Below are 16,886 nucleotides of genomic sequence, written 5' to 3' on the forward strand. Positions count from 1 at the left end.
AGGATAAACAGACAGGACCTAAAGATGGTACTAAGGCTACACACCCTTTCACAATAACAACTTTATCAGTTGAACCCCCCCTCTCTATATGTTCTAACAACTATTTTTATATCAACCATACGCTTGGTGTAATGATGCTTTTATGGTGTGTTTGGTTTGTGGAGTCACTCTATGCTTCATGAGGTGATGCAACATAAGTTCATTCTATCAATTTTAGTGGAATCAACCCACTCCTGATGTATATACTAATTATTGGCTTATTATGATGAATATGGTGGTGATAGATCAACTCATTTTATTTCACAAACCAAATAAAAAGTGATGAGTGAGAAGAAGATGGATCACTTCATTCCTCAAACCAAACACACTATTAATGTCTAAGTATATAGAACAGTGGAAGTGTTAATAAAGGGCACGTACAACTGCATACCGATATACGCAGAGTACAAAGCATTCATGACGAAGACATCGACCATTGAAAGAAAAAAAAATGTCACGACAAGGAAGCGGAGAATTAGATTGCAAGCACCAGATAAAGAGAACTACTAGATAGTACAACAGTGAACAACAAGAGCATGCGATGAACGAAGAAAGTGAAAATAAACAGAAGCTGCTAGCCACATGACCCTTTTTTTTTTTTGGTTCCGCTATCCAAGCTGTGGCGACAGACGACGCCAACGCCTGCTGCATCTCCCATGCATGCATGCGGCCATGATGCACGATCGACCTCGACCACACCCTGCTTGTATCCTTCGATCACATACACGCGCGCGCGCGCGCAGAGAACATAACGAAGTTCAGAGACGCATGCATGGGCAGAAAATAAACCACAGAAATTTGGACTGAAGAAGAACTAACCATGCATATATGATGCATGGAACTAAATGTGTCCAGATAAATCCGTACCTGATCACCATTGCAATTGCGTTGCCTCTCGATCAAAAACCTTTCCACTGTGTATGTAGCAGTTGCATGGTCTACTTATTTATTCTGAACGAACAATGCAGTGCATATGCGCATACCATTGTATGCACCATGCATGAACGATGGATGTAAGCAGGTGTAGTAGCCCTGAATGCCGAGCTCGGATAGAAGAGAGGAGACCAGGAGGAGGAGGGGGCCTGACGGGGGGGCTCTCCCAGCCTGGTCCCCCAGGGAGCTCACTCGTCGATGGAGCTCCCCTGAATTTATACTGCAGCTTTGCCGATGAGTAGCTGCAGCCGCAGCCGGCCGGATTAGTTTATGCCCGCGATGATCGATAGTGGATGGGTAGCAATAGCATACATAGCAAGGGAGTGAGGGACGGGCCAGCGCGGCCACAGGACTAGCTACATAGCTTGGGGCATGGGCATGGGGCGCTGCCATGCCCCTGAGCTCTGGGTCGACTGACTCTTTGGGATCATGCTGCGCCTTGCTCCTGCTGCGCATAGGGAGTGGCAGGGCTGGCAGTGGAGTGACTGAGCGTTGTGTTGCATGCAAAGGGCTTGTCCTTGGACGCCTGTCGACTGGCGCGAAAAGACTGGAGAATCTCCCTGCACGCGCCATGTCGTAGTAGCTAGAGCATGTAGTAGTTCCGTGCAAGCCTCAATTTCAGTGCTAGGTGCGTAACATGCATAGAGCTGGAGCTGCTGGCTAGTGTGGCTACAATCATGCATCGATCGAGGCGAGCTGGATCATCGCTTGCCATTTTACAGAACTACTAGCTACTTTACCCAAGTTATTAAGCGCTGCGACTGCGATTATATATATGGGCGGCCATCTGAACTTTGAAGGTGACAGGAGCAGGAGTAGGAGCAGTGCTGATGTGCCTAGGCGGACGGACCCAACACTGCAGAGCAGCGGCAGTCACAATTCACGAACCAAACACACGGTGTCAGCCTGACGAGCCTCATCATCAGTTCATCACAGGACGCACGTGAAAACGTTCGACGACAAGAGCCCCTGCTGCCTGCGACTGCGAGAGCACCCATGTGCTCGTAAATGGACGTGTGCAGTGCATGTCCAGTAGTGCGGCGAGCGATGCCGACGTCCATCCGTGTGGCGCCCTGTGTGCTGCATTGCATGCCATGCCACGCGGCACGGGCAACGGGCAGCATTACCATCGTTTCATATCTGGAGAATCTCTGCACCTGGCTGCTGATAACGCCCCATGCATGCACCATGGCGGAAAACGTACGTGAGCGTCGCGGCCGGCGGCGACGGTAGATTTGAGAGATCTCGCTAGCTTTACCGTGCAGCGTGTCCCCCACCCCACCCCGCCATGCATGCATGCACTTGCACGCACGCGCTGACGACGTCCTCGCAGTCGCAGTCGCAAGCAGGGCACACGGGCGGGCGCACCGCGTACGGCGACAACCGTACCGAGCAGGAGCAGCCGGGGCACGGGCAGCGGCAGCGGCAGCGGCGGCGTCTGAGCCGAGCGCCTCTGCAATCTGGACAGCGCGCCGCACGTGTCGATGTCGTCGTCCCGGCCGGCCCCAGGCCCCTCAAGCCCAGCATGGCTCCATCCACGAGACGAGACGAACAGGGCTAAACTGCCTGTCCATCAATGCCCTCCCCGGTAGGGGTGAAAACAGGCAGCATACCCAAAACGGGTACCGGATACGGGTACTGATTCGGGACCATTTTTCGGATACAGATACGGATATTTTTATATTCGGGACGAATACGGATAATGCCCGAATAGTACAGCTTCGGGTTCGGGTCGGATACGGAACGAGTACTACCCGTTTTTTCTTTTTCTGCATAATAATATAGTTATAAAATCATAACTTTTACATATGAAATCGGATGAAGATAAAGTTTATATGAAAATTGTAGAGCTCGAAGAGATCTATAACTTTGTAGTACAACACATTTTTGTTTAAACATATTTTTAGGCCAAAATCATTGAAATAATGTCTAAATTTATATCAAAATAATAGACTTTATCATTTTCATGTGGTGACTTAAGATTATCTCCATGTGGGAACTTAGGATTATCTTTTTATAAACTATTTATTAATATTGGTAACTTATTTGCAATTTCCGGTCGACGCTACAATATTTTTATGAATTTAATTGTATTTTGATGATTTTCTACAACAATAAATTAATAATACACCAAATAGTCTAAAAAATCATGAATTTTTACGGGGACACAACATATATTCACGTATAGTTCTAAAAACATTTCGACTATAAAATCCACAATATGTTGATGTTTCTTCCATTCCACTCCCACTTATTGCGTGAGTTACACGTGATATCATTTTATCTATCGAAGTTTCAACATAATTAATATTTCACTTATCATTTTCATGTGGAGACTTGAGGTTTTATTTGAATATAATGTTTATTTGTTTTGGTAAGCTGTTTGCAATTTTGGGTCAAAACTAGTGTATTTATGAATTTTGATTATATTTTGATGATTTTATATAGAAAGAAATTAATAATGTACAAATAGCCTCAGAAATCTATGAAATTATACAAAGGTACAACATATGGCCACATATAGTTATAAAAAATAATGGGACCATAAAATTCACATGATGTCAACGTTTCTTCTATTTTATTTCCACTTATTGCGTGAGTTACACGTGAAATCACTCTAAGTATCCAAGTTTCAACATAATCAATACTTCACTTTACCATTTTTATGTGGGAACTTGAGATTATCTTCTATTAAATGTTTATTAGTATTAATTTACTTACAATTTCGTGGTCGAACAAGAATATTTTATGATAATCAATTAATGCATTATCCGACAAGTATCCGATATCCGATCAAATAATATCCATATCTGTCACTTATCCGCCCGGATAAATATCCGGTCCCTGTATCCGTATCCGTCTCGTTTCTAACTATCTGTATCCGATCCCGAATCCGTTTTAAATACATTAGGGTAGGATACAGGCACTACAGCAATTCAAAGCATTCCCGTCGGCCTGCGTGCGGGCCGACGGGAATTAATTAATCCCCGTCGGCCAAAGTAAGGCCGACGAAAATTATTTAATTCCCGTCGGCCAGTCAACGTAGCCGACGGGGATTAACTAACTCCCGTCGGCCGCGCGTAAAGCCGCCGACGATTAAATAACTCCCGTCGGCCGCGCGTACAGCCGACGGCGATTAAATAACTCCCGTCAGCCGTGCCGCCAGGCCGACGGGAGTTATTCGAAATAACCACCGCCGTGTCTTTCTTCTTCCTTTCTGTTTCTTTCACCGCGCTCTCTCTACGCCCGCGCCCGCGCCGCCGTTTTGCCCACCGCCGCCCGCACGCCGCCGGCCGACGTTGCCGCCCCGCCGCCGCCCCGCTCTCCCGCCGCCCCGCTCGCCCGCCGCACCGCCGCCGTCACGCCGCTCGCCCAGCCGCCGTCCCGGCGCCGCCCCGCTCGCCCACCGTCGCGCCGCCGTCACACCGCTCGCCCAGCCGCCGCACCGAGCCCACGGCCGCCGCCCCCGCCCACGGCTGCCGGTCCCACGCCGCGCCGCCCCGCGCCCACGGCCACCGCTCCCGCCCCCGCCCGGGCGCCCGACGACCGCCGCCGAACGCCGTCGCCCGCCCAACGCCGTCACTCGCCGCCGTCCACGGTAGCCGCGGCTTCCCCACATCGACGTCGTCCACCGACGTCGTACACCACCGTCGTCCGCGCACCACCGTCGCCCGCGCAAAGCATTCAAGGTATATTATATATATTGTAATGTTTTATTTTCGTCGGTTTTTTATGGCCGACGGGAGTTAACTATTATGTGATTAAGTTTTGTTTAAATTTGTTAATTAACAGTGTTATTAGTCTTCATATTTTTAATTTTATGTTGCAAATATAAAATGTGTTGTTTAATGTTATTAGTTAATGAATTGGATGATATGTTATGTATATATATATGTATGTGTGACGTTTATGTGTTATGTATATATATAGTTATGTTATGTATATATATAGATGTATGTGTGATGTTTATGTTATGTATATATATAGTTATGTTATGTATATATATAGTTTAACTATTTATCTATAGATGTATGTGTGACGTTTATAAACATGAATGTCTCACACACACAATTCTTACTCGTACACACAGCCGCAATATGGGTGATAGACGTGATTGGATGTATGAAGGTTTCAAGAAGGGTGGGTGTCACACAAGTGAATGGTTTGCCAAGACGCAGATGTTTCTGTACCATGCAGCTGCTTTGTCACAAATAGATAACATTAGGTGTCCATGCAATAAATGTAGAAATATGACGAGCCACACCAAGAGGCAGGTCACACTACACCTGTGTTCGTATGGTTTCGTGCCAGGCTATAAGGTCTGGTATCTCCATGGTGAAGATGTTGAACGAGCAGCAGAAGTAGAAGTTGATGACGGTGAAGATGATGTTGATAGGATGGACCAGATGCTTGAGGATCTGCAGCCTGAACTGGCACCAGATCATCACGAATCCGTTTTAAATACATTAGGGTAGGATACAGGCCGGATAAGCTACTATCCGTCCGTAACGGCCCGTTTACACCCCTACTCGTCGGGGAGCCGCGCATTGTTTTACGGAACCACGTGACATAAACTATTAAAAAGCTATGCTCTCGTGACTGACACTGACAGTGCTCGTCTCTGCCAAAGGTGTGCACGTCCGTCGTTCGTCCGCGCACTGCCACTGTGCCTCTGCTTGCGTGCATCGTTTGGATCGGTTCATGCATGCCACGCTGCAACAGGGAGCCCAGCCACCCAGGCAGCAGCGAGCAGGCGACAGCTAGTGCTACCCGGCCGAGATGGCCGGCCCCGGTTGTCCATCGACGACGTGACCTGTCAAACGGACGAACGTCCAGGCTTTTTCGGATTTTGTTTTTTTCCTTTTGCTTGAAAAATCTTTTGATGGGGCAAATGAATAATATCTCTGACGCTAGCTGAGGCTGCTGAACAACGAACGAGACCAGGCGAGAGATTAGACACCACGACTGCGACGTGTACACTGTATTGTTCGATTCGTATGGTTCGCTCGGTTCAATTCATAGCCTAACGAAGAAGATGGCGAGCTCCGGGCAGTCGCCGCCGGGCGGTCCGACCATGTAGAGCGACTCCGAGTCCCGGGACCCGACGGTGTGCTCGAAGCTCCCGCGCATGTACGCCATCTCGCCGTCGGGGCCGTCCATGTCCGACCTGCCGGGGAGCACGCCGCCGCCCATGGAGACGGCCCACAGCGTCTCCAGCACGGCGATGTCCTCCTCGGTGGGGTCCCGCCGCACCGCGTAGCCCACCCTCTTGCCGTTGCAGAACATGGTCCACATGAGCTCCTCCAGCACCCACCCGTCGTGGTCGGTGGTGGCGATGGCCTCGTTGCCGTCGGCGGTGCCCTGCTCGGCGCGCTTCTCGACCTCCAGCACGATGCGCGCGCCCGCGTGGGCGCCGAGCTCGCGGAGCAGCGCGTGCGTCGGGAGCGCCAGCTCGACCACCAGCGTGGGCTGGCACCGCGCGTTCTGCTGCAGCGACAGCGACACGCGGCCGTCGCGGTAGCCGAAGAGCGTGCCGGTGAGGCGGCGGCGCGACGACGCGGCCCCGCCGAAGGAGGACGACGCGATGAGCTGCGTCAGCAGCGAGCTCGATGAGTCCGACGACGGCGCGGCGGCGGCGGCGGCGGGCCGCGACGACGGCGCCGCGATCCGGCACGCCCCGGCCTGCATCATCGGCCGCCCGCACCGCGGGTTCAGCAGCGGGAGCGACCGGCACACGCTCTGGAGCATCCGAACGGGACGGGACCGCCGGGACGGCGCCCGCCGCCGAGGCGGCTCCTCGAGCGTGTGCCCCGCGAAGGCGCGCGCCGGGGACTCGTTGGGTGTACTGCTGGCCGTGTCGTCGTCGGCCTCCGATGACGGCGACATGGAGGTCCCCGGCTCCGAGCGCGTCCTTTGCTCGGCCTCGTTGTTGGCGTCCACGTCGACGTCGGCCATCACGGAGGAGCGACAGCAGACGAGCTGGACGGCGCGCGCGCGCGGCCTGGGCTACCCGGTGGTGCGGCGGCCGGCGCGGCCCGCCTGCTGCGCTCCCCCGATCGGCCGGCTCCGGGCGCAATGGATAGCCGGAGGTGGTGGATCTGGGCATGGCGAGGAGTTTTGCTGTCCGTCTCGTTAGCGTGGTCAGGAGCCACTGGCGCCAAAAGCGCCACCGCGGGCGGCCGAGTCCTCCGCTGCGCTATTCTGGGGGTACGGGCTATACCGCCGACCAATTCGAGCTGCGCGATTCGTTGGATCGAGGCCCAAAGTGCTTCCTCGTAACCGAGCCCACTATGAGGCCCAGTAGAGTGGACAGGCGGTTTCAGCCAAGCCCATCGGAAACGCGGTTGCCTCGTCTCGACGCCGCTTTTATTGCAGACGAGACGAGGCGAGGGAGGACGTGGCTGGAGGATTATAAATGCTGGCTGCCACTGCCACGAAGACGAAGGCAGCTACTACCATCCTGTGTGTTACAAAACAATGTAATATGATCAAGACCCATCCAACCGTCCACTCTACAGTTATTTGATCCAAAGGTCAGATGCTCTTTGTACACATGTATATATAGGAGGATCTCTGCAATAAACAGACAGTCTCAATCATTTGTCTCTCTCTGTTCTCTCATTTACCACTGAGCGCTGCAAGAGATTACAACACGTTATCAGCACGCCTCAAGGGAAAATCAGAGAAGAAGAAGAACACGCTGTTCTTGACAAGAACAGCAAGATCGATCTACACATCAACAGCAAGTTATGGAGCATACCGTTTCCATGCGCATACGCCGTATGCGCGAAGTTCTTCATATTGTTGATGATGTGATGTTGGAAGCGTTCACCGTTGGGCAAGCCGCAGCGCTTCCACCGGTGCACGCGATCCCCGAACGCCGTGTGCAAGTGCAAAATGTGCACTTCTGCGTTCTCCATGGATGGACAGCGGTGGTTCCGCTGCCAGTGGTGGAGTGTGGACTCCCCATTGCATCCCCGTCGCCACCGGCGCCGGTGTTTGACGCGGGATCGTCCGCATCGGCCCCCATGGATGTCGATTTGGCGGCACCACCACCGCCTCCGCCCACTGCAGCGGCAGTTGCTCGTCGTTCGCCATCTCCACCAGTGCCTGTGGTCGTCGGGACCATTGCTGCCCGTCGTGGGCAGCCCCCGCGTGCCGTCGATGCTCCGCGCGGACGCATCATCCTCACTGGCCACCGCCCAAACGGGGTGGCCCCATCTTCATCCTCCAATAGGAGGGCCTAATGGCCCTCGGTCCGGCCTGTGGCGGTTACCGCCACACCGGCCGGTTGGGGGGAGAGGGTGGGGGATCGGCGCGACCTCTGCGTGGCCACGGGAGCGGTACACGCGTCCCTGCCTTGGTCTGCCGCGACGCAGACCGGCACCGGAGGGCCCTCTTGGCGCGAGCAACGTCGATGGCGGCGCTCGGCTTGCCCCCATCGCAGGCGCTCGGCGTGGCCTTCTCGGCAACGCCCGGCAGCGACCCGAGGCGCCCGACGAGCAGGGAGTAGGCGGGCCCGCCCTCACCCTCAAGCGGCGGCTCCCTAGTGGAACCCCGGTGCGGGTCCTCAGGCAAGCTGCCCTCGGCACGGCACTCGGCTGGCACTAGAGGATCGGCGCGGCTCCCCACCTGGCGCGTCTCGATCCGACGGCGGCTCGGCCGGTCCTCCAGCAGGCGTGGCCGCCCGTCCTGGCGCGTCTCGATCCGACGGCGGCTCGGCCGGTCCTCCAGCAGGCGTGGCCGCCCGTCCTGGCGCAGGCACTCGGAGCGGCCAGCCAAGGCGCGCTCGGCGCGGCCTGGCGCGCAAGCCAGGCGGCCTCAGGCAGGGGCGGTCGAGCCCACTCGAAGGCGGGCGCGGGATGGCCCTGGCGGCGAACGGCCCTGGCGACGGCTGGGAGCTTTGGGCTCCTGGCGGCGGCTGGGATAGGCCCCTGGTGCTTGACGGCGGCTGGGGGCGGTTAGGGTTGGAAACCCTAGCCGCCCCAATATAAAATAGGCTTCATGGGCCTCTGTTGGGCCGCCTGGGCAGGCCAGCTGGGCTGGGCCGGCGTGCAGGCCTCTGGCCGCTGCCTGGCTCGCCTGGCAGGCCGCCTGGGCTACTTTCAGAGGCCTAATATAGCCTGTTTTACCATTTTAAATTCTGAATTTCAGTATAAGACTCCGTTTTATATGTGATTTCAATTCAAAGTTATCTTAGGCGTCTAAATTCGTAATTTAGACTGCATATATTGTAAAGACATATCTGTTTTATTGTATATATAGCAGATTTTAGTTCGTGAATTATTGTTTGTTTTACATTAATAATTCACATATCTCTACTTGCTATGATTTACGCATTCATTTATGTTTGCATATAAATATAGCATTTATTAAGTTCAGACTTAATAAAACTCATGCAAAAATGGAATTACATTATTTTGGATTAAGAGCATAGGGAGATAGAGTCCTAAGCATTGGCTGCACTAAATTCTTTATATAATTTAGTAGCCCAGAGACCGTGCTTGTGGCAGCATTTGGAATGCCTATCTCTATGAGGTCTACATCCCTCGGGATGATTACCTATACGTGCTATCCAAAATAACAGGATATGGAGTTATTGAATTTTACTTTGATAATTAGTAGAGCATGGGTAGTGGAGACCTAAGCATTGGCTGCGGTTTGTTCATTTATGAACTTATCTGCCTAGAGACCGTGCTTTTAGGCAGCAAGTTTCTTGCCCACTACTAGATCTACCTCATTAATTTGAGGATTATCTATACTATGCTTACTAAAATTCAAAGTATTTATTCAATTGGAAGGTTTGGAACCTTCAGGCAACTCATATCACATGTAAGAGTTAGTGAATTTTACTTTGATAATTTGTAGAGCATGAGTAGTGGAGACCTAAGCATTGGCTGCGGTTTGTTCCTCCGGGAACTTATCAGCCCAGAGACCGTGCTTTTAGGCAGCAAGTTTCTTGCCCACTACTAGATCTACCTCATTAATTTGAGGATTATCTATACTATGCTTACTAAAATTCAAAGTATGTATTCCATGGGAAGGTTTGGAACCTTCAAGAAACTCGTTACATATGTAATTTTTAAGAATTTTTGCATAATGAGCTTACAACATCACCATTGTGACTATTAATTTATGTGTAAATTAATGGATGTCCATGGTAATGACTGTAGGAACATGTCAACCAAAGAGTTCGAGGAACTCGCCCTTGATGGGCATAACTACCCAACTTGGGCTTCAGATATTGAAATAACTTTTGCTTCTCGTGGGATCATTGATGCAATTGCAGCACCCATCACTGGTACTAATCCAGTGAATGAGGTTAAAAAGAACACAGCACTTTTCCTTTTGAGGCTTTACATCCATAAGGACCTTAAGCAAGAGTACCTTATGGAGAGATGCCCTCATAACTTGTGGAAAGCTCTCAAAGAGCGCTATGAACAGCAGAAGGAGCTCATATGGCCGTCAGCCAACCATGAGTGGAACCACCTTCGTCTGCAAGATTTTAAATCTGTTGCAGAATATAACCATGCTCTTCATAGCATTTGTTCTAAATTGAAATTTTGCGAGAAAGAGCCCTCTGAAGCAGACAAGATAGAGAAGACTCTATCTACCATGCTTCCAGAGGACAGGATATTGCATCAGCAGTATCGCTCTAGCAATTTCCAGAGATATTCTCAACTCATGCACACATTGACCCAAGCAGAAAAGCATCATGAGCTTCTTCTAAAGAATGCTCAGCAGCGCCCTCCTGGGTCTGCCCCTCTGCCTGAGGTACATTTCAATGTGCATAAAACTGGGAATAAGAAAGGATTCAAGAAAAACTTCAAGAATCCTCCTGGACCTCGCAAATTCAATAAGATCAAATTCCACAAGAAAGGTAAAGGAAAAGGAAAAGGAAATGGCAAGCCTCTACCATCTAAGGGCAATAGAGCTTGCCTTAAATGTGGTACTGAGGGCCATTTTGCTAGGGATTGCACTTGCCCTAAGCACCTTGTTCTTTTGTATCAACAATCCCTAAAGAAGCCAAAGTCTGATAAGCCTGGTTTTGAGGCTCATTTCAATTCTACTGAAGCACCAATTGAGGTTGGAAGTTCTTCACTGGCTTCTGGTGATCTGAAGAACACTCTTGCTAAAGAGCACCTCAATGTGGTTGACAACAAGCCTCCACTTCTGCAAGAAGATGAATCTGATGATATGATCATTGAGTATATGTCAAAGGATCCATTTGGAGATTTGGCATAAATCTCTCACGCTTGGAGATTTGATCATGATCACTGTGGCTTGTGTGGTTGTTCTATACTGTCTTTATAATGTTGTTGTAATAAGTAGAGGTATACAATCTCATGTGTTGAGATGTAACACACTCTACAAGACCAGTGTTGGGTCCTGTGTGTAGTGCGAACTCATTGGTTGAGTCGCCATACCATTATTGTAATATTGTTTCGACATTGTGATATTTAAATATCATGTTATGTATAGTACTAAGTTGCATCATAAAATTCTTATTCAGAATTTTTATTTTATATATAGATGCATAATGATGACAACTCGACGGAAGAGGAATTATGCCTTGTGGACAGTTGTACCACAAACTCTATACTTAGGGAGATCAAATACTTTCAGACTCTTAAGAAAAGAGATGGGAAAGTTTTGACCATCGCCGGACGCGATGCTGTGATAGTTGGCTCTGGTCGAGCAACTATTACCCTCCCCATGGGTACTGAAATTGTGATCGAGGATGCATTATTGTATCCTGATTCTACACGTACCCTCCTAAGTTTTAGAGATATCCGGCAAAATGGATTTCATATTGAAACCCATGATGAAAATCAAGAAGAGTTTCTCTTCTTGACCAAGCCGAATAAATATGGCAAGCGCATATGCGAGAAAATTCCATCACTCACGTCAGGGTTGTACTATACATATATTAAGAGCAATGCACATGTTGCATATAAGGTAATTTTCCAAGATGTTGATGCATTCCAGATTTGGCATGATCGACTTGGTCATCCTGGCATAGGGATGATGAGGAAAATTACAGGCAATTCAATTGGTCATAATTTGCCTACAACAAGTTTTTCCAAATCTAAGGATTTTGTTTGCACCGCATGTGCAACTGGGAAACTTATTTTGAGACCATCATATCTCAAAATTAAAGCTGAACCGCTTAAATTCCTTGAAAGGATTCAAGGAGATATTTGTGGGCCAATTATGCCAACTTCTGGGCCGTTCAGGTATTTCATGGTACTGATTGACGCATCTACTAGATGGTCACATGTGTGTTTACTATCAACACGCAACCATGCATTTGCCAAGATAATGTCTCAAATTATCAAGTTAAAGGCAAATTTTCCTGAACATCGGATTAGTTCAATCCGAATGGACAATGCTGCTGAATTCAAATCTCAGACATTCAATGATTATTGTATGGCGCTGGGGATTCAAGTACAGCACTCGGTACCGTATGTCCACACCCAGAATGGTTTGGCTGAGTCACTAATCAAGAGGATTAAACTCATAGCAAGGCCATTATTGATGAATTGCAAATTGCCTTCATCGTGTTGGGGCCATGCAGTTCTGCACGCTGCTGACCTTATACAATTACGACCAACTGCATACCATTCAACATCCCCAATACAAATGGTACGTGGAAATCCTCCAAGTATTTCCCATTTGCGTAAATTTGGATGTTGTGTATACATTCCAATCTCACCACCTCAGAGAACAGCTATGGGCCCACACAGGAAAGTGGGGATCTATGTGGGATTTCAATCTCCGTCGATCATTAAGTATTTAGAACCCTTGACAGGGGATCTATTTACAGCCCGTTTTGCTGACTCTATTTTTGATGAGGAACATTTCCCGGCATTAGGGGGAGAATTTAAGTACCAAAAAGAATGCCAGGAAATAAATTGGAATACTCAAAGTGTTCCAGGTTCTGATCCACGTACTTCAGAAACTGAACTGCAAGTTCAGAAAATTATACATTTGCAAAGACTTGCAAACGAACTGCCAGATGCATTCACTAATTACAAAGGTGTCACTAAATCATTCATTCCTGCTAGGAATGCACCAGAAAGAGTGGAAGTACCGAATAAGGCCACTCAACTCCTAGAGAGGAGAAGTATGGTGAATAAGCGATGTTCTATTGCTAAGAAGCAAAGAACAATAGTGAATGCAAAAGGACACCATAATGATACAATGTATCATGTGGATTGTGATGATCCACAACCCAGCTCGGATGTGCACATAACCGAGGCTGGGACATCGGAAAATCCTAGACACATCAATTTAGGAAATTCTGATGAATCTCTAAGGATTGATGAAATTGCCATCAACTATGTTGAGACTGGTGAAACATATGATAGAAAAGCTACTAATGTCGACATATATTTCTCCGAGAAGATTGCTGAGGACCTTCAAAATGATCTAGATCCAAAGACCATGGCAGAGTGCACTAAGCGCTCGGATTGGATCAAATGGAAGGCAGCAATCGAAGCGGAGTTAGCCTCGCTTTACAAAAGAGAAGTTTTCTCTGCTGTAATACCTACACCACGTGATATCTTCCCTGTGGGATATAAGTGGGTTTTCATTCGGAAATGAAATGAAAATGGTGAGGTAGTGAGATACAAAGCAAGGCTAGTAGCACAAGGGTTTACGCAAAAACCCGGCGTTGATTTCAACGAAACTTATTCACCAGTCATGAGTGCAATAACATTCCGATATTTAATATCTTTGGCAGTGCAAAATCGTCTATCTTTGCAGTTAATGGACGTAGTGACCGCATATCTTTATGGGTCACTGGATTCTGATATATACATGAAAGTTCCTGATGGAATAGATGTACCGAATCCAAAGGCAAAACGCAACATGTATTGTGTAAAGTTGCAGAAGTCATTATATGGCTTAAAACAATCGGGCAGAATGTGGTACAACCGATTGAGTGAATTCCTTTTGCGTAAGGGATACACGAAAAATGATGATTGCCCGTGCGTCTTCATCAAAAGATCCAAAGTGGGATTCTGTATCATATCAGTTTATGTTGATGACTTAAACATCATAGGAAATAAACTTGATATTGATGAAGCACGTCATCATTTATCGACGGAATTTGAGATGAAGGATTTGGGTAAAACCAAATTTTGCTTAGGTCTACAACTTGAGCATTTACCTTCTGGAATCCTTGTACATCAAAGTACATATACCCAAAAGGTATTGGAAAAATTCAATATGCATATGTCTTATCCTTCAAAGACTCCTATGGTGGTCAGATCTTTGGATTTAAAGAAAGATCCATTCAGACCACGGGATGATGAAGAACAGGTATTGGGACCGGAGTTCCCATATCTCAGTGCTATTGGTGCATTGATGTATCTTGCTAATAATACCCGGCCGGATATTGCTTTTGCAGTAAATTTGTTAGCAAGGCACAGTTCTGCCCCAACGAAAAGACACTGGGTTGGCATTAAGAATATTTTCCGATACCTAAATGGCACAAAGGATCTAGGACTCTTTTACAAGAGAAGTAATGATCCTAGTTTGATTGGGTATACAGATGCTGGCTATTTATCTGATCCCCACAATGGCCGATCGCAAACAGGATTCGTATTCTTACAAGGTGGAACTGCCATCTCGTGGAAATCGTCTAAGCAGACTTTGGTGACCACATCCACCAACCATTCTAAAATAATTGCATTATTTGAAGCATCACGTGAATGTGTATGGCTTCGTAGAATGGTGAATCATATACTCACAACTTGTGGTATTGGTTCTCTTGACTCACCAACAATTATCTATGAAGATAATTCAGCTTGTGTTGTTCAGATGGATACAGGTTATATCAAGAGCAATATCAATAAGCATATTTCTCCTAAACTGTTTTATCCCCATGAACTTCAGGAAAAAGGGGATATAAACATCTTGCAAACAAAATCTTGTTATAATCTTGCAGATCTATTCACAAAGTCTCTACCATACTCTATATTTCAGAAATGTGTTGAGGGGATTGGTATGAGAAGACTTAAATGCTTGCAAGGTTCAGGGGGAGTAATTCCCCATGATATATAACCTGTATTGAACCATCATATTACACTCTTTTCTTTGTATGAGTTTTGCCTTGCTAAGGTTTTCTCATCCAAAGTTTTTAACGAGGTAATATCAACAAAGCTATATGCTTCATCATTGATTTTTCCCACAGGGGTTTTTATACATGATGATTACAAGTATATTTTCTTTTGGAGACTATGTGAGATTATTCTCATTATCCAAAGGATATTGTATACTCCTTATTTTCCCACAGGCCGGGTTTTTTGAGGAGATAAGACAAATTGCAGATGATCAAACGGTTTTGGGTTGATCAAGGGGGAGTGTTACAAAACAATGTAATATGATCAAGACCCATCCAACCGTCCACTCTACAGTTATTTGATCCAAGGGTCAGATGCCCTTTGTACACATGTATATATAGGAGGATCTCTGCAATAAACAGACAGTCTCAATCATTTGTCTCTCTCTGTTCTCTCATTTACCACTGAGCGCTGCAAGAGATTACAACACTGTGTACCCTGGTCCGTATTCAATCACTTTCACGTGTCGACGTGGCTGGTGCAGTACTGCAGTTATGGATGAAAACGGTCGAAAACGATCGAAAAAACACTGATATTGGTTTTGGTTTTGTTTTATAACAACGGTACGAAAACGAAAACGGAAAGTTTCGGGTCGGTATACGGTATCGAAATTACCGATCATTCGAAAACGAAAAATTCAGAACGAAGATACGTCGAAAACAATCGATATATGAAACTTGAGTCGGTAATTAACAAAAACAAACAATAAACTGAATGACTTAATTCAAACATTAATATATATTAAGTTCATAGCATCAATAAACATATAGTGACATTATTTGAGTGAGAAATTATATCTACACTCATGTCACATACAACAGCATACTAATAGTTTGACGCTATGGCACAGATCACATGACCGACTGACGGGAGACAAAGCTGGCACCGCACTGAGCCACTGACTAGCTGCAGGTCCAGTGGAGAGTGGAGTACCGCCCCCTTTAGCAGTTCAGCAGATGGACAAGGCCGCTCCCTGTTCTGCGTGGAGAGGAACATCCAAAGTCCAAACGCAGTCAACGCATTACGCATTGAAGAAGTGAAGCAAAGCAAGCCGTGGTGTACTGGTGTACTGGTGGGCTGGTGGCCACGATCGAGCACAAGGCAGGAGCTAACCGAGGTCCGGCGGTCCGCGACGCGAGAGGCAGAGGGCGAGCTGGCGTCCGGCGAGGCGGCCGCGGCTGGCGCAGTGGCGCCTGGCGGCTGCGGCTAGCAGGCAGCAGCTGGGCAGCAGGGCAGGGACGCAGGGACGGCAGGGTAGCAACCAGGGTCGGGTATTAGGTTTTCACGTTTTGTGTGTTCAACTTGGGCCTTGGGCTGGAATCTGGAATTCTGGATCGCTGGAAGAGTGGAAGACAAGAATTAAAAGGCCCAGAACCGAATAGCCTAAACGGTACAAAAACGGGATTTTCCCGAATCAAAACGGTAACCGCAAAAACGAACGAAAAAACAGTCTGCTCGTTTTCGATACCGTTACCGAAGACAGTCTACCCGTTTTCGTCCCGAAACCGAAAAATAACCGAAGTATACGAAAACGATCCAAAAAAACCGATAATCGGAACGGGGCGGTACGGGATTTTTCCGTACCGTTTTCATCCCTAACTGCAGTGCAGCCAGATGAAAACCTACACATGGGACGTGCAGTGATCTGCGATAGCATGAAACTCACGCAGAGCTTGCAGGCCAGCTAATAATGTATTAATGCCTTGACTGGTCATGGGAACGGAGAAAAGGTAGCTGCTTTATTAGCTCTTGTCTAGGAGTGGATGAGCGTGCCGATTAGATCAA

General features: G+C 48.0%; 1 protein-coding gene and 1 long non-coding RNA gene across 2 annotated transcripts; both read right to left on the reverse strand.

Moving 5' to 3' along the window:
* Positions 1-382: 382 nt before the first annotated feature.
* Positions 383-1,382, reverse strand: LOC103645872 (uncharacterized). The gene is made up of 2 exons (XR_561862.4): positions 907-1,382; positions 383-750 (listed from the first exon to the last, which is right to left on the reverse strand). It is a non-coding gene; the product is annotated as an uncharacterized lncRNA (long non-coding RNA).
* A 4,455-nt stretch (positions 1,383-5,837) lies between these two features.
* On the reverse strand, positions 5,838-7,030 carry LOC100381709 (Protein MIZU-KUSSEI 1). The gene has a single exon (NM_001174518.1). The coding sequence runs from the start codon at positions 6,925-6,927 to the stop codon at positions 5,989-5,991; it is 939 nt and encodes a 312-aa protein (NP_001167989.1). The 5' UTR covers positions 6,928-7,030; the 3' UTR covers positions 5,838-5,988.
* Between the last annotated feature and the right edge of the window lie 9,856 nt (positions 7,031-16,886).

Source organism: Zea mays, chromosome 2, assembly GCF_902167145.1.
Source record: "Zea mays cultivar B73 chromosome 2, Zm-B73-REFERENCE-NAM-5.0, whole genome shotgun sequence".
In the NCBI taxonomy this organism is placed as follows: domain Eukaryota; kingdom Viridiplantae; phylum Streptophyta; class Magnoliopsida; order Poales; family Poaceae; genus Zea; species Zea mays.